This window comes from Pseudorca crassidens, chromosome 13 (assembly GCF_039906515.1).
Source record: "Pseudorca crassidens isolate mPseCra1 chromosome 13, mPseCra1.hap1, whole genome shotgun sequence".
NCBI lineage: Eukaryota > Metazoa > Chordata > Mammalia > Artiodactyla > Delphinidae > Pseudorca > Pseudorca crassidens.
The window spans coordinates 78999620-79020691 of NC_090308.1; the positions used below are offsets into that span (position 1 = coordinate 78999620).

Consider the following 21072-nt stretch of genomic DNA (forward strand, 5'->3'; position numbering starts at 1 on the left):
GTGAAGCCCTAAGAGTTTTCCACCTTTGATATCTGGGTCTAGCGAGGGCTCTGGAGGTCAGGTAACCTGTCCAAGGTCACACAGCTAGTACGAGGCCCGTGTTGCTGATACCCCACTAAGCTCACACCACAGGGCAGCTCTTGGGCAGGCACACTTGTAAAGGTTCAGGGGAATGTCCAGCTGTCCACTGACCTCCTCCTGTCTCCTCTGTGTGCCCTCTGACCCTCACACAAGTAAACCCGAGGCCACGTTAGTCTATTCATCTCACCGCCAGCTCTGTCTTCCCAGGGGGTCCAGTGCACTCTGCCCTTGAACTGGCCCCCTTCCTTCCCTCCAAGGCCCCTCCCAAGAATCAGGCCTGGGCCAATGTGGGTTCCCCACCCCTAATAACTGTAATGTTTCCCCTTTTGTCGCAAATTCTAGGGATCCTCTGCTTACTTTACCCAAGTTGTAGGATATACACATTGGTCTCACTGGTCATCGGTTTGCTTTACTGTGTACGTTTCCCAGCTACCAGCTGCCCATGATGCACTTAGCTTCTGCGAAGTGGAGTGAGTAGGCCATTTCCTGCTTATCTGCAGGAAGAAATGAAGCCCAGGGTTCAATAATTCTAGATTTCAGGAAAGACATGAAGATGATGACAATTGAGGAAAATGTCCAAAGTGGCTATTAGACTATGAATTTGAAAGGTCTGTTAATTCTTCGACTTTTTTTTTCTCTCCCAGACCATTCCATGTCAGGTACTAAGCCTTCTGACTGTGCGGTGAAGGGAAAAGGTGAGAGCTGGGGTTGGAGAGCCCCGAGTTGGGAGGAAGCTTGGTTCACACAGGCAATCCTGAATGTTATGTATCTCTGCCCTCCTAACGCAGCTGGATGGAAATCAGAGGGACCCAAAGTCTAGACAAGGGGTTGGAAGTTCTTTGTGTAAAGGGCCAGGCTGTAGGTCACATGATCTCTGCTGAAGCCACCCGTGTCTGCACTGTAGCATGAGAGCAGCCACAGGCAGTACGTACACGAGAGCATGTAGATGTGTTCCAGGAAAACTTTACTTACAAACACAGCATTGGGTTGGCTTCGGCGCCACCCTGTCGTTTGCTGACCTCTGGTGTAGACACAAGGAAATGCCTTGAGGCCAGGCAGAAAAAGAGGCAGAAAACTTTAATGGACGCTTATAAAAGAAGTTTAATATGATCTATGTATTGCCTGGTAGAAAGGAGTGTTTGGGCAAATCATTCCGGAGTAAAATTCAGACCTTTAGAGTACGTTTAGTGATTAAAATGACAACACTGCCAGGCGGCACTTGGCAGTATAGTCTGCGAGATGGGGACTCCTGTCGGCCCCAATCTGCAGATAAGGAAACTGAGGCCAAGAACGGTTAAGTGAGTCGCCTGAGGTTACACAGCTGGTAAGCGTGGGATCTGAGCCAGGGTGGCTCCAGTGCTGAGCTCTTAGTCACAACGTTGACTATTGTCTTAATGCTAAGATGTTGATCTTTTAACACAAAATAACAGCACAGAAGAGATACTTTGGTATGAAAGGGCTCTTTTTGCTCACGCGCCTGGCACATAGTGGATGGCTTGTCCTTACTGGTGCTGTTGGAAGGGCCTTCGGAGGAGGACAGAAGGCGGGGCAGTAGGTTGCACTCTCACTGTCTTTTCCTCATGAGGGCAAACTGCACCCCTGGAGCTCATACAGCAGCAAAGGGCAAAAGACCCTGAAGCCAGTCTCCTCCGATGCTGCGGGTACCTAAGAGGCTAGGAATCCCGGAGGAGACCTACGCTCGAAACAGACATGTTCCGCTGTGACCACTAGAGGGGGCCAGAGACTCGCCACAAACCTCAACTGGCAACTGGCTTGAAACGGAAGAAATCTGCTCAAGCAATTTTCTGAGCGCGAAGAAATAACCACAGCAAAGTTAAACCCCGGGTGGAATATAGGCTATATATACACACAACACATGTGCACTTATAAGGAAGTGTAGGTGCATTTGTTGTGCTGCCACGAGTTACAGAATCTTGCAAAAGTCTTGTCCCAGGCCTCTGAGTCAGGGTAAAAACCCTGCATACGAATATGCAGAGATAAGAACGACTAGAAAACAGAAGCGACGGTGACTGTGCCACCACCAGACAGATGGACAGGCGGCCGACAGCCAGACCTCGTGAGGGCGGAGGGCTCAGCCGACTGGACCAGGGAGGCAGCTTGATGGGCTTTACGTAAAGGCAGCAGAGTCCCCAAGCCCCCGCTGCCCCTTGCCATCAGCCAGGGAGCCTAAAACACGCCGATGCCTGGGTCCCGCCTCCAGAAACGTCATTTAATTGATCCAGAGGCTTTATAAACCTCCTCGGGTGATTGGAACCTGCAGCCCAGGCTGAGAACGACTGACAGGTGGTGGGACTGGGCTGGGTTAGGATGGCCTCCACACGAAAGAGTGACGGCGGGTCCGTGTCATCTTCTGAGTCACACAAATCGTGCCCACGAGGCAGCGCGTCCGTGTGCCTGGGTGTCAGACCCCCAGTCACACACAGCCCAGTGCTTTCTGCCCCCGCTTCCGGAGTAAGACCCGAAGTTCCACGCGAGAGCCAGCTAACAAGTCCCATTAGCTTCTCAAGGACTGCCTTGGACGGGGAAGCAAGTGCCGGGTGATGGGTCCATTCATTCTCTCAATAAATAGTCATCGAGCTCCTCCTCCTGTGTGTGTGGGCCCTGGCTGTGCTGGGAAGGAGCTGAAGAAGCCTCCAGGGACCACGTGGCAGCCGTCCGTCCCTCTGTGGCGTCCTGGTGGAACAGTCCCCTAGCCAGGAGCTCTAACAGGACTCGAGAGCCCATGTGCCCAGAGCCTGGGGCCCTGGACGAGCTCAGGGTGGTTGCTTCCCTGCGTGATGCTGGAAAGAGGGACCGAATCAGTCACTCATCACACATTCACTGAGCGCCTACGACGTGCCAGGCTCGGTGCTGGAGGCCGGGGATCGGTCAGGAGGGCAGGCAGACAAGCAGGAGAGGAGTGTGTACCCCAGACTTCTCCCGCATGCACCCCCATCTCGGGAGAGATGACCAAATTCCTCAGGGCTCAGAAATGGCCGCCTGATGTCCCAGACCTCATGTTTTTGGTGTGGATGCACCCCACTTCATGTCGCTGCGTCGTGTCCGTCACCTCTACTGAGGAGCGTTCCATACCCACCTCTTTCGCTGTTCAGCAAATTCAATCCCCTGATTCTGACTCCTCAGGAGAGATACAGCATCTGTCCGCCTGAAGAGGAGGGGCCTGGGGCTCGTCCTGCAAGTGACCCAGGGCCTCTGGTCGCTGACCCTCTCCCGAGGCAGCCCTCTCGAGCCTTTTAGGGTCCAGTCAAGGGGCGCTGCTGATCACGGGGCAGATTCGGCAGCCAACCAGGCTCAGAACTTGATAATGTGGGTCACCACCGAAGGCGTGCGGATCACTAGTTGCGGGATTCATTAATGTTATTTTCCTGTTAATACATAATCATGACCCAGTAATACAGGTCTGCATTTGTGTATACGGTATCTAGACTTTGAGACTCTTCAAAACTAGTTATAGAATCGCATACCGAGACTCCTTGACCATCCTGTCATCTCAGACTGGGCTACTAGCCAGCGACTAAGGAACCCCAGGGTTGCCCGGATGCGCTGGCCAGTCTCATTTTCTTGCTTTCAGCTCTTGATAGAGACGTAAATTAGCCCCACTGTATACAGTCTACCAGATGTCCTCACTAAAGGGGCAGGCAGATACCTCCCTTGGCTGACTTAGGGGTCGGGAAAGTTCTCTGGTCATATTGTTCCCATCATTGGGAGTAGGGTTTTTCTTCTAATGCTTAATATTGTTTTAGATTCAGGATTTAGTAAGTTCTTCTGTTCATTCTGTTTGGCCTTCTTTTAAAGAGATAAGAGTAGTAAAATGCAAGTAAGAACTTCTGGACACAAGCAAGTCTACAAATGGGTAACTTGCCTTCCTAGGATTTTTGTGAGCACTAATACGGTAACTACATTTGGGCATTTTAATTTCCTAGGAGTCTAAAATCCTGTGTAAATTTTAAAGTGTGGAACAAATAAGTAAATAAACAAAGTGCCCACACATGCTGATTGCTCCTGAACAGTTTTTGTCTCAGCAATGAATAGGAGATTCAGTTTAAATTATAGCCAAATAAAAGGTTAAAAATTAGATGCTGCAAAGTAAGTGCGTTTTCGGTGAACACACTGGTTTAATGCAGCCTCAGGGCAAAATGCGGTCACAAGCAATTATCTTCAAAACAGAAACAAACAAAAAGAATATTCCAGGGCTTCCCTGGTGGCGCAGTGGTTGGGAATCTGCCTGCCAATGCAGCAGACACAAGTTCGATCCCTGGTCTTGGAAGATCCTACGTGCTGAAGAACAACTAAGCCTGGGAGCCACAACTACTGAACCCACGTGTCACAACTACTGAGCCCGCGTGCCTAGAGCCCGTGCTCCGCAATGAGAAGCCTGCGCACCGCAACCAAGAGTAGCCCCCGCTCACCGCAACTAGAGAAAGCCCGCGTGCAGCAACGAAGACCCAATGCAGCCAAAACTAACTAAATAAATTTATATATATAAAAAGAATATTCCAGGGAGTATATTCGCTGATTAAAAAAATCTCATAAATGATCCATAAAATATTCCCCAGCAGCGTCCTGTACTGTCACGTGTCACAGACTTGGCTGTCCAGAATGACTTCATAGCGACTTGCAAACTCACCATCTCTGCTAAAACAGCAGAGACGCCATCAGCAAAGTTAGGGACTGGTGATGATTAAACAGCTTGCGGATTTAACAAAAACCCACAGTGGCAAACATGTGCCTCTTCTTCTCTATTTGCGGGGTATTCTTGCCTGAACTGAGGTTTAAGAAGGATGCAGAGCTGAAAATACATTCTAGAGGAGAACGTGCACGCCTCCTGGAGTAGGTGCAGCACAGGTGAGAAAACCCGAAAACCTCAGCACTCGCGCCGGGTGACAGCAAGGCCCGCTTTGCACACCCTCAGAAGCTGACAAGTCATCGGTGGCTCTTCGCTTGGCTGATCAGACCCGAGCGATTTCAGAAGAGCCCATGTTGAGTCTTTGCTAGTTACAAAGAAATTCTTGACGCCTCACCTATGTTCCTATTAGCGTGAAAGATTCTCATAGGTAATTTGAAAAAATGGCTTTACAATCTGGCGTCAACCATTTTTTCTTTTAAATTTATTTATTTATGTTTGGCTGTGTTGGGTCTTCGTTTCTGTGCGAGGGCTTTCTCTAGTTGCGGCGAGCGGGGGCCACTCTTCATCGCGGTGCGCGGGCCTGTCACTGCTGTGGCCTCTCTTGTTGCAGAGCACAGGCTCCGGACGCGCAGGCTCAGCGGCCATGGCTCACGGGCCCAGCTGCTCCGCGGCATGTGGGATCCTCCCAGACCAGGGCTCGAACCCGTGTCCCCTGCATTGGCAGGCGGACTCTCAACCACTGCGCCACCAGGGAAGCCCCCTGGCTTCAACCTTTTTTGCCTCTACTGAGTTTTTCTCCAAAGCTCCCGGTGACTTCCTTGGTGCCGCTTCCCAGGGACCTCCTGGAAAGGAGTAGGTCCCCTTTCTCTTCTTGACCTCCAGCAGCCTTTCATACGGTGGACCCGCCGCCTTCCGCTTCCAACGCTGGCCCGGCTCGTCCTCCGCTCCGTCTCCTGGTTCCTTCTGTCTGGCTGCCCCGGGTCCCTCTGGATCAGCGCCTTCTCTCTTCCGCAGCTCCTCACGGTTCCTGAGCCGGAGATTCTGTGAGGACCACCATCTCTCTTGCCTCCACTCTCTGCAGGGGACGCTTCTGGAAACCATCCACGTCTGTGCTGACGACCACCAAGGCTGTCCTGGTTCCAGGCGTCTCTCCTGGCCTTCAGATCCAGGGCTCCACCTGCCTGCTGGGCGGCCCCTCCAATGGCACTCACAACAGTGCGCCGTTCCTACCCGTCCCCTTGCCCCAGCGCCCAGGCCCCTGTCTCACCTTCAATTCCTCCGCTCCATCCTCTCCAACCATTGAAATCCAAACCCTGGCGTCATCCCTGCTTCCCTTCACCGTGACTGCGTGGCCTCAGCCCCCGCAGATCCAGGGCTTGTTACAACGAGTGTCCCCTCTTCCCAGCCCGCTCCCGCGCTGCAGTCAGAGTCACCGTCCTGAGTGCGGGAGCGCAGCGCCAGCCTGGAGGAGTGACTTCTGCACGTGCGCCCTCCAGCTTTCCGGCCCGGCGCCGGCTGCCCTCGGCCTGGCCTCTCCTCTCCCGTCCCCTCCCCGCCCGCTGGCTCTAGGTCACTGCAGCTGCCTAGACACGCACGCGGGGCCCCCACGACGGCCCCTCCCGGCTCCAAGCAGGGGCCCCCTCCTCCTTACTGTTTGCCCCTGTGCCCAGCGAGCGGGAGAAGTGATACATCTTGTTTCAGCGCAGGATCCGACCCCCCGGGAGGGTCTTTAAAGGGCGTCCTGAGGCCTGTGTGGATGGGGGCGGCAGAGGAGAGTCACGCCCACCTCTCAGGCCCACTGGACTTCGTGGGACGTCCCTGCGCGGCAGCGAGTCACCCACAGGGGCTATGGGGACACTACCTCGTGCTGGGTGAAGAAACTGCCCTTCCAGCCCCTAATGGCGGCGGTGCTCTGGGCGAGCGCTCAGCGCAGGGCCTGGTGAGGAGGAAACTGCGGGCGCTTCCTGGGGAAGGGGGTGGGTGCAGGCAGGCAGGCGCCCCCAGGTGCGAAAAAGGAGCGTTCCTTTCACGTGGGCCGCGACGGCAGGGGGAGCTCAGAGAGGAGGGGTCTGGCCTGAGCGGAGGATGGGCAGGAGGGGGCCCAGAGCTCTGGGTTCCCATGCTGCCCCGCACTCGGCGCTCTGCACACGGTAACCCGTGAAATCCTCACCGCAGCAAAGGTCAGCGCCATCCCCGTCCCCACCTCACGATGAGGAAACGCCACAGAGAGGCGATGTGAGTTGCCCCAGGTCGCACAGCGGCACGTTGGGTTTCTTGGACCACCTTCCTTAGCAGCCCTGGGGGGCAGGGGGGCAGGAAAAATTAGCCAGTGAGGCCTTGTCAAGTCAGGCTGCAGCTTCAAGGAAGGATTGGGAGTCTGGGGTTAGCAGGTGCAAACTGTTACCTATAGAATGGATAAACAACAGGTCCTACTGTAGAGCACAGGGAACTATATTCAGTATCCTGTGATAAACCACAGTGGAAAAGAATATGAAAAAGAATATATATATGTGTATAACTGAGTCAGAGGGAACTATATTCAGTATCCTGTGATAAACCACAATGGAAAAGAATATATATATGTGTATAACTGAGTCACTGTGCTGTAAAACAGAAATTAACACAACATTGTAAATCAACTATACTTCAATAAAAAAAAAAAATGAACATTAGAAAATAAGATTCTCTGAGTTTTCACCCCAGACCTCATTTATTCATCTGATTCCCTGGAAGGCTGGGTCTGCCCCGGGGGATAAGAGGTCGCGTCCAGGGAGACACAGCAAGGGAATGCGGAGATTATAGCGCAGGGCTACCAGGAGATGTAAGGAACAGGATACACCCCACAGCTTCTGGGCCAGCTCTCCTCCACATACTGAGTAATCTCCACCGCCTGGTTTCGGTTCTCCTCACAAGGAGAACAGGTTGCACCGTATTCTGATTCATTTCTTGCCAACTGACAGAAAACACAGTTACGTTAAGGAGAGCCACTGTTGCTGAGGACCTCGTTAGGAGTGGCCCTGACCCTAGATGTAGCGATTTTATGAAAAAATACTGGTGAGAAGCAGGCAAGCTTCGCCCACAAGGTTCCCACAGACCAAGCTGTTTCCCCAGCCGCCCAGGCCTGTACACAGCCCTCGTGTGCTGTCCTGCTGTGCACTGCTGAGAACTTATCCAGCCCTTGTCGTGCGGTGGGAAAACAAATACAAACATCTCTTTTGTATTTTAAAAAATGATTATTCCAAGACCCTTTTATAAACGTAGAGTTGTATTGACTGTGACCTTTAAAATTTATTATTTCAAATACATGAGCATGTCTTAATTTTTGCGTGAAAATTTGCCCAAGACTCACACTTACGTAGTGTTCCACAGTGCCAAGTGCAAGCCTGAAAGGCAAGCCAGTCAGCCTCTTCAGATATTCCCGGATGTCTGATACTGCGAAGGATTATCCGGGTAGCTGATGGGCTTAGTTTTAATCTGAAAATTTTGATATTGTGCCTGGGAAAATATTTTTCGAACAGTGATAGAAAAATTGGTGTCTTGCCATGTGTTATGGGCTGAATTGTGTCCCCCCCCCAGTTCATATGTTGAAGCCCCAGGACCTCAGAATGTTACTGGCTTTGGAGATGGGGCCTTCAAAGAGGAGAATAAGTTAATGTGAGATGTTGGCACAGACCCTAACCCACTCTGACTGCTGTCTTTATAAGAAGGGAAATTTGGACATAGACACATACAGAGGAAGGACCACGTGAGGACACAGTGAGAAGGTGGCTGTCTGCAGGCCGAGGAGAGAGGCCTCAGAAGGAACCAGCCCTGTGAACACCTTGATCTTTGACTTTGAGCCTCCAGAACTGTGAGAAAATAAACCTTTGGTGGTTAAGGTTAAACCAGTTGGTGGTATTTTGTTATGGCAGCCCGAGCAAGTGAATTCACCATAATACAGGGGACCCTGGAACAACACGGGTTTCAACTGCTTGAGTCCGTTTATATGTGCATTTTTTTCAATAAATATATTGGGAAATTTGTTGGAGATTTGTGACAATTTGAAAAGACGAACTGTGTAGCTAGAGATGCTGAAAAAGTTAAGAAAAAGTTAGGTGTGTCATACATAAAATATGTAGATACTAGTTGATCTTTACCTAAGCATGACTGATATTTAATATAAAATTAATAATGTGTTAGTTTTCTTACTGTTTTATGACTTTACTTTCAAAGAATTTCATTACTGTACAGCATGCCTCTCTCTCTCTCATAATGGGAGAAACTGCATATCAGCCTATCATCACAGGGAAGTGTTTTTTTAAAAAATCTAACACTGTTTCAATACTGTATTATGGATGTAACTGTGATACTGTGTGCAGTAAAATTTTTAATAACAATTCATTCATTAGTGTACAAGCTAAGCTACCATGAAGCAATCATACTGCTGCTTCTTCATTATCAGTGCATGAATCGTTATACCTGTAAATAAATATGTACTTCTTTTTCATGTTATCTTTTCGTTTTTGATGTCTAGTGTTAGGAACACATATAACATCTATAGCGTTTTGTATCGTATAAGACAATTTTGATGTAGGTACTGATAGATGATTCATCTTGTAAGCATACTTCTGTATCAATAAACACAGTACAATACTGTAAATGTATTTTCTCTTCCTTGTGATTTTCTTAATAACATTTTCTTTTCTCTAGCTTCATTTTTGGTAAGAATACAGTATATACTACATATAACATATAAAATATGTGTTAATTGACTGTTTATGTTATCGGGAAGGCTCTGGTCAACAGTAGGCTATTGGTAGTTACGTTTGGGGGAAGTCATAAGTTACATGCAGATTTTCTACTGCATGGAGGGTCGGGGCCCCTAACTCCTGCATTGGTCAAGGGTCAACTGTATAGTTGGAGTTGGGTGTGTAGAATGTTCAAGAGTTTATCAGTTTGCTTGTCAATCTGTTTACTTCCCTGCTAATTTCATTTTTCTATTTAGAAATTAATTTGTATGAGTGGATGAAAAGAAATTTAACATTGTTTGAATTAAATCATTAACAAGATAGATAGAACTCTTGTTAAAAATAAGTTCAATTTTCACCCCCAGAGATGAGTTTGAAAACACATTTTCAACAACTTCACACACTCCAATTAAATAATATTTTGAAAAAAATCTGTGGTAACCCTGGAGGAACTATACAAAACTCAGTATTCTTCTGTCTTTTAAGGCATAGTTTGGAAATATCTAAGAATAGCTGTTGTTCACTACTATAAAAAGTGATGTCATTCATTAAAAAAACCAGTCTTGGTGAATTTGGGTAATAGAATCCAGATGAATTCAGAGAATGACCTTAATCATCTTATTGCCCGAAAATATTTATTCTCAAAAATAACTAGAAAATGTCAGATGCTGAATAAATATTAATAACTGAAAATAAGAATTCCTACTTTGCTCTTGTGAATGTAATCATATTATTTTCCATGCTGTCATCTCATACATATTTTCTGTTACACATTTTAATTTTAATTTGCCTCTTAGGAGAAAACTATTATTATTGTCAGCGCTACTGGAAGACAAAAGACATGTTCAGGTAGTCATATTAAATCATCAAACAACCAGAAGAGAACAAGGAAAATGCCAAAAACAAAGTCGCCATTTTAGAGTTGAGTAATAGATGGTTCACACTTGCCATCAGTGACATACACAGAAAATCCTGTTTAAGGTGCGCTGCGGGTGGTGGGCACGTTCTGGCAAAAGCACTCTAGTCAATTGATGTTCAGTTTGTTATGTAATTAAACTCATGAAAAGGACACTTTTGCATATGACTTAGGAACTTATACCTGCAAATCCTTTTCAGAAGTGCTAACTGAGGTGGTTGGTCCTTTAATGTTTAGACATTAAGTTCTATCATGAGTCAAAGATTTCCAATTAAGTTATTAACTACTGAGTGTAGCTATTATGTTTTTACAGAATCCAACAATTTTAAATGAAGCTTAGAAGTGATTAAAAAAAAAAAACCGCACCAAGCAGAATCAGGATACAGGGAAGAAAAGCACCCCATCAAGAGTTATGAAGTAGCAAGCAGAAAGCTTCCAAAATCCACAAAAAGGAGAGACGTGTAAATAATAAAGTTCCTGTTAAAAATAAGAAGCAAGAAAGAATTCTGAAGAGCAAGGGAATTCTGCAAGGGACTTTACAAAAACCAGTCAAGTTTCCAGAGGAAGGGATAATAGCAAAGTAAAGCGCAAGCTGCTGCTCGAGCGCTGAGCTGGCAGAATAAACCTATTTCATTTTCCTTTTTGCAGCTCAGGATTCTTTGTGCAGGTTGTGAGGCAAAAGCAGAAAGCTTCAGAAGGTCTCGGGAAAGGACACAAATTGGGTTAAGTATGACTTTTAGGAAACTTAATCTGGTCCCTTAGATAAGATTTTACTGTACTTGCTGCAAATTAGACCAGGGGTCTCTGCTGGCTGTAAGGAACGGATGGAAAGAATGTTGAGGTCACTTCGGGGCCAGCAATGCCCCATAGAGCTTCCTGCCCTGATGGAAATGTACGATGTCTTCTCTGCCCAACACAGAAGTCACTGGCTATGCGTGACCACCGAGCACTTTAAATGTGGCCGTGCCACTGATGAACTGAACTTTACATTTTATTCCGTTTTAATTAATTCAAATTTGAATCGCCTGGTGTGACCAGTGGCTACAGTGTTGGACGGCGCAGGACAGATCCTTTCCATCCCTTTAACTGAAGGCTGTAGACCTCATTTTACTACGTATCCTTGGGTTTTCTGGGATTAAATATTACCCAAGGCTTCTGGGATCCCCCGGGGCAGGGCGATCATATCATTGTCCAAACTGGGAGACTTTGAGAAGGACATGGAGTGTCAGTAACAGTCATGATGAGACGAGAGGCCCAGGACACACAGGACGGGACAGGACGCTCCCCCATCCACAGGGTTGTTGCTCGTAGGTTCTAGAGGGAAGTAACTAGGCTTGACTTCACTTCTGTTTAGGTGGCTGCTACAGATAATGTTTAAGTACCTTCTGGGCACACATTTTCATCATATCATGATTTTCTTTGCCCCTGTAAACATTTACCAAAGTCTTTATAACGCATCTCTACTCTCCCAGTGACCCCCGACCACAGAGTACAGCAATGTCTAACAGGATGCTCAGACCAGAAGTACATAATCCATTATACTGATGTCTGAGCTTAGACTGAGTATCTGGGTAGCTAAACTGGGTCGGATATTTTCAGCTTTCCTCAGGCTTTCTGGTAAGAGGCAGGAAAAGCCAAAAAGAGCAGAGGCATTTCTTTGCAGTCGCTCTGCATTCCCTGACAGATACGCATTCTCCCAAAGGGATGACACAGGGCAGGCTGAACAGCAGCAGTTCATTTAGTCCGGATTCTGGATTGTTTGGGGGAGTGGATCCTGGAAATACAAGTTGCTGGGACCCTCTCAGTTTTCTGCCATCAGCAGAGGAAGTGTATTACAGTCAGACTTTACAATTATATTTCAGCAACCCCCTGCAGAACACACAGGCTTCCCATGGTCAGAAGTCAACCTGCTTTGAAATAGCAAAGACGGACTCTTCTTCGACACGAAATACAGAACATGGATTGAAGCACCAAGACGTACAAATAATTTAAAAAATACAGTTGTATCTATACGCAGAGGTCCTTAAAGCAACAGATTCACACAACAAGCCAATTCTCATGTAATCTGTCCGGTATGGCCTGGCTTTTCCAATCCCACCCACCTTTTATAACCCATCTCGTGTTGAACACAGTCAAGTTTTGTATTAAAAAAAATACTTCAAAATTTAATAGGCGTGTGGATGAATAGGAAAAGAGAAAGGAATTAATGCGGGAGATTTACCTGCAGGAAAGAGAATTCAGCAACACTGTGATTCAGATAATCAGGGGGAGGTTTCAGAATCGTTTTGTCAGAGGTTTTCACCAACCTGATCGCCCGAATGACAGTTTTCAGTGGTGGGGTGAGGTCCTCCACGGACACGTCACACTGGCATCCTTTGTCATCATACACGTCGTCGGTGCCAAGCGCCGTGTCAGCTGCAAGAGAAAAGGGCCAGTTAGGTAGCAGCATGGCGGCAATTTAAAACTTGTTACCGAATTGGTCTTACATAGGGATGGCGGGGAATTCACAGACTCGGCTTATAAATCAACACGTATAAGGTCGGCCAATTGTTTTTCCCAGTATTATTCTTTCTCCTTTTTCTACAACCTAACCGATTTCACGTGGTTTGACATGACTGCCTTTCTGAGCTGTTTTCCATGGGGAAATGGGGCTGCTGACACACTTTCTTCCCGGTAGAGGTGATAGATTTGTGTCGATTCACTCATGCTCTTTTGCCCAGTTCTTTTGAAACTGACAGCGAGGGTTTAAATAACAGCTGTTTGGAGTTAGGAAAGCAGTGTTTGGACATTTAATGAACTGGCCTGTATATAGAGAGCTTGGAGCCCATGGCACTGACCCCAGTCGTCCCACACCCTGAACGAGTGTGCTAAGCGTTCGGATCCAAGTACACGGACTCCCTGTCGGTTACTGGACATGGGCAGCCCAGGACAGAGCTTGCTGATGACAGCACTGCCAAGGCCGAGGGCAGATTCTCAGACTGGATAAGAAAATCAGTTTCCCATAAACCGAGCAAAATAACTTTCGGCTTAACTGCAAAGTTTGACAAAAAGGCAGGGTTACAATAAACACCAAATTACTAAGAATTTATAAAATTAATAAGGAATAAGTATATCATTGCAACTTGGTTTTCAGTAACAGAATACTGAAAGCAGGTTAAAATTCCTGTAACGAGGAAAAGGTTAAATAAGTACTGGTAGGTTTATTTAATGGAATATTGAGAATCTGTTAAAAATGATGACTAATGACTGGAAAACTGTCACAATATATTATTAAAGAAACAATCTATATCTGGGATTAAGAATGATTTTATTTTTTTCTGCTTGGCTATATTTTCTAAAATCTCTGCAATGAACATGTATGATCCTGGTAATAAAGTAACAAAAGCGTACTCAGGAGAAAAGACTTATGTAGCCTCAAATACTACTGGAACCTCTTTATTTATTATTTTTATTTTTTATTTTGGCCGCACAGCTTGCGGGATCTCAGTTCCCTGCCGGAATCCTAACCAGTAGGCCACCTGGGAACTCCCCTATTTGAGCCTCTTTAAATGTTGAAGTAACTAAGGGACTAAAACTACTTTCTGTCTCCTGCCCTGATTAGTGATCATCTACTATGTCATAAACGAAGGAGACTTTGCCATGGGCTGTCCTGGTTGGGTTACAGGTCCTGAAACGCTGTAGGAGGCCCGTGCACCGGAGCAGGGCTCACATCCGGGATGCAGTTGGGGCATCGCTCAGTTCAACGATTCACTGTGTGTTTACTCGGTTTATGGTGTGCTGGGAACAGGGGTGGTGTGGGGAAGAGATACAGATGGGTCTTCACAGCTCTCTGTCATGGTCGCTCTGGCCTTCTGACCCCAAGCCTCCTAAGTGGGTTCTCGAGAACCACCAACTCACAATAACAATCATAACAGCAACCACTCGCTGAAATGTGTGCCAGGCGCTTAGACAAAGCTTCTGCACGTACTAGTTTTCTTATTTACAGCAACTGTACAGGTTGGTGATGCTATGCCTGGTTTTTAGATGCTGATATCGAGGCTCCGAGAAGGTAAGCGTAATAATTAAACAGCATAAAAGTCAGGGTCCTTTTATTGTTGTGAGGTTAGTGGAAAACTTTTTCCGCAGGTAGGTGCTGTCACGATAAGCACAAAAGTAAAGATAGTGAAACTATAATGTTCGCAAGTGGAGCGGGGAACGTCCCAAACGGCAACAAGACAGTTTTCTCCCTGCCCCCGTCCTGCTCCCCAGTAAGACCTTCTGTCTCTCTGTCGTGGTTAGCATTAGGCTGGGCAGAGGATGGGAGACATTGTATCCAAAGCCATTTTATTAGGAACTTTCATTATACCACTTATAACTTGATTATTCAAGGCATAAATCAAGCTCTCAGTCTTTAAAAAAAGTTTTTTCTTTTTGTAAGTTTGGTCAGGGCAAACTAATAGGAAATACATTTTTTGCTGCCATGTGTTGAAGGGCTGAGTTAGAGAATTTTCCCCCTTATTCCAAAGCCACAAAAATGGGGTAAATGCCATCTTTCTGTTTTGTAAGTATCTTGAGATGTCCATATTCTTTCCAGTGAGGTTAATGACAATGAAACGTTCTTCTCATGATTCCTAGAGGCTTAATGACAATGAAACTTTCTTCTCATGATTCCTAGAGGCTTAAAACCTCTGAGGCACCTGGGCGGGGCTGAGCTTCCAGTCAAGGCTGGCTCTGTGCTCTCCGCTCTCTGATCACACTGCTGGCCCTCTGCCCTGGCATTTGGAGAATGTGGGTCATGGGAACAGGAGCTCACGTGAGCACCAATCTGCAAAAACCCAGTCCTGAAGGGCTGCGTGCCAGTGGCGTGCAGTGCTCCCCAAGCCGTGCTCCGTGTGGGCGAGCCTCTGTGTCTGGTAGGCTTGCCCTGTGCGCGTCCCGTCTGTGCTGGGAAGAAAGGAAGCTGAAAATACAGCCCTCTGTCTCCCCCAAGCCTCTCTGTCTCCTAGTAATTAGCTGTGTTCAAGATTTGCTTTCAAATACTTTGTTCCCCCAGGTTTTGGAAACTGTATTCCATGATTTTTGCAAAGAACCACCTGGACCTTACAGGATAGAGAGGAGGTAAAGAGAAGATTCTGGAAACTTCTGCTATGTCCAAAGACCGTCTTCCTGTTCCCACTATAAATTGTGCCATCAAGATGCAGGTGTTTTCGAGAAAAATGACAGGTAGTTTCTGGTTCTTTCTCTCTGTCACCTGCTCTTACAGATTAGATTTCTTGACGAAATGATTACAATGGTTTTCAACCTTGGCTGCATGTTAGAATCACACCTCAGTACTCAGGATGGGCTGGAACCCAGGCCTCAGAGTGTTTATAAAAGCTCCCCAGAGGTGTCCACGTGCAGCCAAGAAGGACCACTGACTGCAAGTGGAAAACGGTGCCCCTGGTTTCCCCCAGTTGGAGCCGAGGCGTGTGTGTGTGTGACCAGTCTGCCATCGGACTTGGGCTCATCCCCGTGTTTCCCCTCGCATCACCAGTGTATTTTGCACAGTTTGAGACAATATAGGTGCTTCCCAAGACAAAAGGAAATAATCACATCATAAAAAACAGAAAAAGAAATCCCTTACAAGCTGGTGACCTGGGAACAGGTTTCATCATCTTATTGTTCAGCCTGGAGGCCTCGGCTTTCTGAATTCCAGCCACTGTTTTCCACCCCTCGGCCACCTGAGACCCGCTCTGCAGGCCGTGACCCTGTTCTCTTTCAACGGAGTCACTACTGTTCTTACACACAAGAGACTCACACGTTCAGAGACAGAAATAAAATCAAACTGTCAAAACCTAGCAGAAAACATTTGTTTGTCTGTGGAGGAAACGGTAATGGCCTGATATTTGGTCACTAAGAGGAATTATAAAGGAGACAGCTGATCGCTTTGGTCATGAAGACAGAAAATGTTACCACATGAAATGACCAAATTATAATGCAAAGAAAAGTCCTGATTAGGAAAAAACTGAAAGGTATAAAAAAGCTTAATATTTATAATGTATAAGAAGCTTACTTGAATGGATCACAATCCAAAATATGAATGTATTATACAAATAAGTCAGTCAGGAAAGACCACCAGTAGCAAAAAGTGATAGAAAACTTTTCAACTTAACTAGAAATTAAAAAAAAAATTAAAATTATTTGAAAGTATGGACTTATACTTATTTGGTAGCAGAAGAATAATAACTAATACTAACAAAATTGAGGTGACTCTGGTATACTTTGACATTGCTAGTGACAATGTAAATCAGAACAAAGTTTTATGGCAAGAAAAAGTTTAAAAAAATTTAAAATCAACAATCTTATAATTTTATACCAGAAAAGTTATCTTTGGAAAATAATTTCAAAAAGAAAATAAAGATAGCTTAATGTAATAATTTTTATTGCATCATTGCTTATTGTACAGAGATAGTTATATAAATTTCAATGTCCCAAAGTAGGAAACTGTAAATTATAGTATTTGACCATGCTGATGTACTACACAGCTACAAAAATGATAATTATGAAGAGTACATGGTAGTATGAAAGTATTTTTAAGTGTTCAGTAAAATTAAAATATGAAACCAAATACTCACGTTGATTAGAACTATATACCATGATATATAAAAAGAAAAGCAGCTAGAAGTAGAAAACCAGCTAGAAGTGAATATATAAAAATGAAATTAGCTGTATCAGGGCATGAGCCTATAGATGATTTACATTACTTTTATTGGGTTGGCCGAAAAGTTCGTTCAGGTTTTTCCGTAAGATGTTCCTTAAGGAATTTAAAGATTTTTTTCCATCACAAAAAAATATGTTTTTTGAAATAGAGTATTTGAAAAATAGGAAAACAATTAGAAGAAAATAAAATCTTCCCAAGTTGCACAACTTAAAGAACTACTGTAATATGTTTCTTATAGTAAAAATGTGGAAGCTACAAGTTCGCAATACATTTTAGGCATTTAAATGGACCACGTAATGATTCTATTCCACTGTGCTATAAGGAGCACACATTAAAAAGTCAACTATCAATGGTGGTGATAACTAATTTATTACAACCTGTTATGAAGTATAATTGATTTTCCAATTCTGCTGCTGCTTGTCTTTCAATTACCTTTTCCCCACTATCATTTCCGATACCTTAAATATCATCTTAAATTTACAGTCTCCACTTCAGCCATGTGCTAGTTCAAAGGCATCTCCTTTAATCCAGCTGAGTTTACAATAACTGCCTGGGTCCTGATGCAGCAGCACGATATTATTTTGCTACGACCTTGTTTGGGGACTTTCCTTCTGTTCTGTGCTGGGTGCTGCTGTGTCCTCAAGACACTAATAAGAAACCCAGAAAAATACTCCAGATAATATATTTTTTGTTCTAGACTTTTGCCTTTTCAAATAGCTTTTATTTAACTTTGTTTTTCTCTCATTATGACAGTAATGCATGCTTCTCCTAGAAATTTTGAAAAGTCGAATTTTAAATTAAATCATGGAGAATGAGTAAAGGTTTTTGTACTTCTAACACTCGGGCAAATCCTATTAAATTTAGGCCTCTTCCCTTCCAGTATCTTTCTTTGCATCAACTGATGTTTAACGTCAAAGTCAATTTCTCAACACTGATTAGAAGTTGTACATCTCTGGTTGCCATGGGGGGGACTTTGCTTGGATAGCTGAAAAGCCCTTATTCAGCCTCATCTTATTATATGGCTGTTTCATCTCATGCTCCAGCTACACCGGACGATGAACAGTTCCTCAAGGTGCTGTCTAAGCATTATTACCTTTGGCTACTCTCCCAAGGGCTACACTCTACACATCCCCTTTCCATTTTTTTTTTCCTTTCTTTTTGGCTGGCAATCCGCGGGTGCTGAATTTGCAGTAGACAGATGATTATATGCATAGAGCACCACAAAAGCAAGAGCACCCCAAAATGAGAAGAACATCGGAATCTTTACAACAAATCACCTCCATTTCAGCATGTGTATAACTCTTGCGCCGTGATGAAAACTAGAATTTTATTTTGCGGTTTAGCAATTCCTGTTGATTTTGAGTTATCCAAAGCCAAGAGCATGAGGGCAGTAGGACAGAGTTCAGAGCCTCAGATCCAGCTTTCCAGACACAAGCCTTTTGAGTCTGTGGCCTCCGGAAAATGCAGCCTAACCCCCAAGACTGACTCAGCCCTGTCCTCCTGTTCTGCATACGTATCTCTTATATTTGTTGTTTACAACCCCTTTCCTTGGCAGACAGCGAGCTGCGAGGGCAGGGACCACCTCCTTCATCCACGTATCCATCTCCCCTGTATCTCCTCATGCATGGACCTACCACCCCCAGAGCCCTGACGGTGCACGTTTGCTTCGTGAGTGAAGCATTTCCCCTTGACTTCAATAAAGTCTGGATGTAGGATTTTAGGACTGGATGTAGGACCTTCGTTCATTCAGTCCTTGTGTGTGAGATGGCTTACAAAGATGAGCTGTAATTTAAAATATTACACTGCCAGACTGGAAATATTGTGCTCATTTTACACAAATGAAGGAGCTGCAGCTCGGAGTGAAAAATGACGTAAGTGGGGCTTTTAAAATGGGGCCAGAGCAGCCATCCCGGAGGAGCTGCCTTGCGTCCTGTTTTCTGACCCTGTGAACTGGGCCAAACTGCCAACATCCCAAGAAGTCAGCAAGAATGAGAAGACCGTGTTGAAGGGACTGATGAAAATGAACCTCTACCTGGTGACCACTTTGCTGGACTCATCAGTGAAGTGCAAATCCAATAGCTTTACTTATCAGCACCAGTGGACTCTTAAGAGCAACCTGTCTCATCTTCCTCTTACTTGTTTCATTAAAAACCCTGATTCCCTCTCCTGTAATAGGGACACTATTTGTGTTTCTACCCCAATACATGTACCCCAAATTGCAATTCTTTGATCCCAAATAAATGCTTTTGCCTCTTGAATTGGTTTCCTGTTTTTTTTAGGTTGATATCAGTGAGCTTAGATGACCTGCCCAAGATACAGGTTATTAGGGTACAGCAGTCCTTTGAACACTGAGATCGCGCCTCCCTGTGCACAAATCTCCCCGTGTTTTGCAGAGTAAAAGCTTGAGTCTTCAGAAGGCCTGCAGGGCACTGTGTGCCGCCCCTTCTCCCACCTTCCCATCAGGGCTCCCCTCTCTCTGTTCCCTCCAGGCCTCCCGGCTGCTCTGCGCGCCGTGCACCTCTCTCCCTAGGGCTCCCTCTGGGGATGCTCCCTTCCAGATGGCCTGTGGGCTCCGTAGCAGCTGAGGCCTCTGCTCAGTGTCTGTTCTCCAAGAGAACGACCAGGACTCCCTTACCCAAGGCCAAGAGTGTCATCTTGTTCTCTGATGTATCTCAAGCGCCTGGAACAGAGTGCCTGGAACAGGGTAAGCAAACTAGTATTTACTCAGGGAACCAGTCAGGGTGAGTGATACCCGTCTGCTCCATCTCTCTGATCGATCACAAAGTTTAATGCACTAGCTAACCTCTGGATTTGGCCTTATCGGTTTCTCTTTTACTGTTTTTTTTTGTTGTTGTTTGTATGTTTTGGTGATCTTTCATGACCAGATATATACTTTGAGATCTTACTGTGGAAAAAAGATCCAATTTTTCCTCAAAGTGTTTAATTTTTATAGGATTTAAAAATAGGATTTCCCCCCAGTGGTCCATGAAAATATTTAAGAGGCAAAATAAGTTTAAAGTAAAAGCATGAATAACTTCTATAGTAGAACTCAGGAAATACTTGTTGAATAAATATGGTACACTGCACTTTACTTTTAGGTTGACACACAACCTGTAGGTCCACTTTAAATTCTTGAGTCTGTAAGTTTACAATTAGTAAATAAGAGAAGAATTTTAACATCAGTACAAGAGCAGGAGGGCCCTCTACCCACATCCTCCGTATAAATATAATAAAACCCATCCTGACTTACTTTCCTCTTCAGGAACAATGTATACTAATGGAAATGTCAATATATTACAGTGAGATACAGTGTAACTTCATAAATCACTTTTGGATACTCACTCCCCTGTGCGTTTCCAAATGTGACCTTTAATCCAGTGCTTTCCAGTGTTAGCACAGCAGGGACAAAGGGTGAGATTTCAGTCATGTGACCATTGTTCACTCAGTTCTGAATCTTAGAAGGTTTGGAGGAAACAGCTTAAAAGTGAGTTCTCATTAAGAATTAGGAAACCATCTCACTGAATTCTGATAAAAATAAAATAGAATGCTATAAGGAAATTTTTGATCCATCTGTGAACATTTTCTCATGAATTTTTTTTCTAGGCTGTAGAATTAAAATGCTATAGTACTAGGGAAAAAATTCTGAAAAATAAATATTTGTTTTTATTGAAAAGAAGTCCCAGTATTCATATCTGTGGCCTCTACTGGTTTCAAAATAAAACATCCTTTTGAGTTTTTAAAGCAATATTCTAGTTAAAGAGCTACTTTTAATATTTTGAACGGGTAATTGCATTTTCCGGTGTATTTTTTACCAAAGTAGGTGTAAATGTTAGCACAACTGAAGATTATAGATTGATAGAGACTGCATAACTCAGCTGTGCTTGCTGTTTATTTTATTTTTTGGTGTTGTGACATTCTCTATGTGGAGCAGGAAATTTGGGACCCAAAATACAGTTGTGGTACCCATAACAGAAATGAAGAGGTACAATCAAATACACTATCAGGGGAAGTGCAGCTGACC

General features: G+C 45.1%; 1 protein-coding gene across 4 annotated transcripts in view; it reads right to left on the reverse strand.

Moving 5' to 3' along the window:
• KCNQ5 (potassium voltage-gated channel subfamily Q member 5) overlaps positions 1–21072 on the reverse strand; it is a 582471-nt gene that overhangs the window by 12514 nt on the left and 548885 nt on the right. For all 4 annotated transcript variants that reach the window (XM_067702786.1, XM_067702785.1, XM_067702783.1 and 1 more), the window contains one exon: positions 12679–12787. In XM_067702786.1, coding sequence (XP_067558887.1) covers positions 12679–12787 — 109 coding nt within the window. The remainder of the gene's footprint in view (positions 1–12678; positions 12788–21072) is intronic.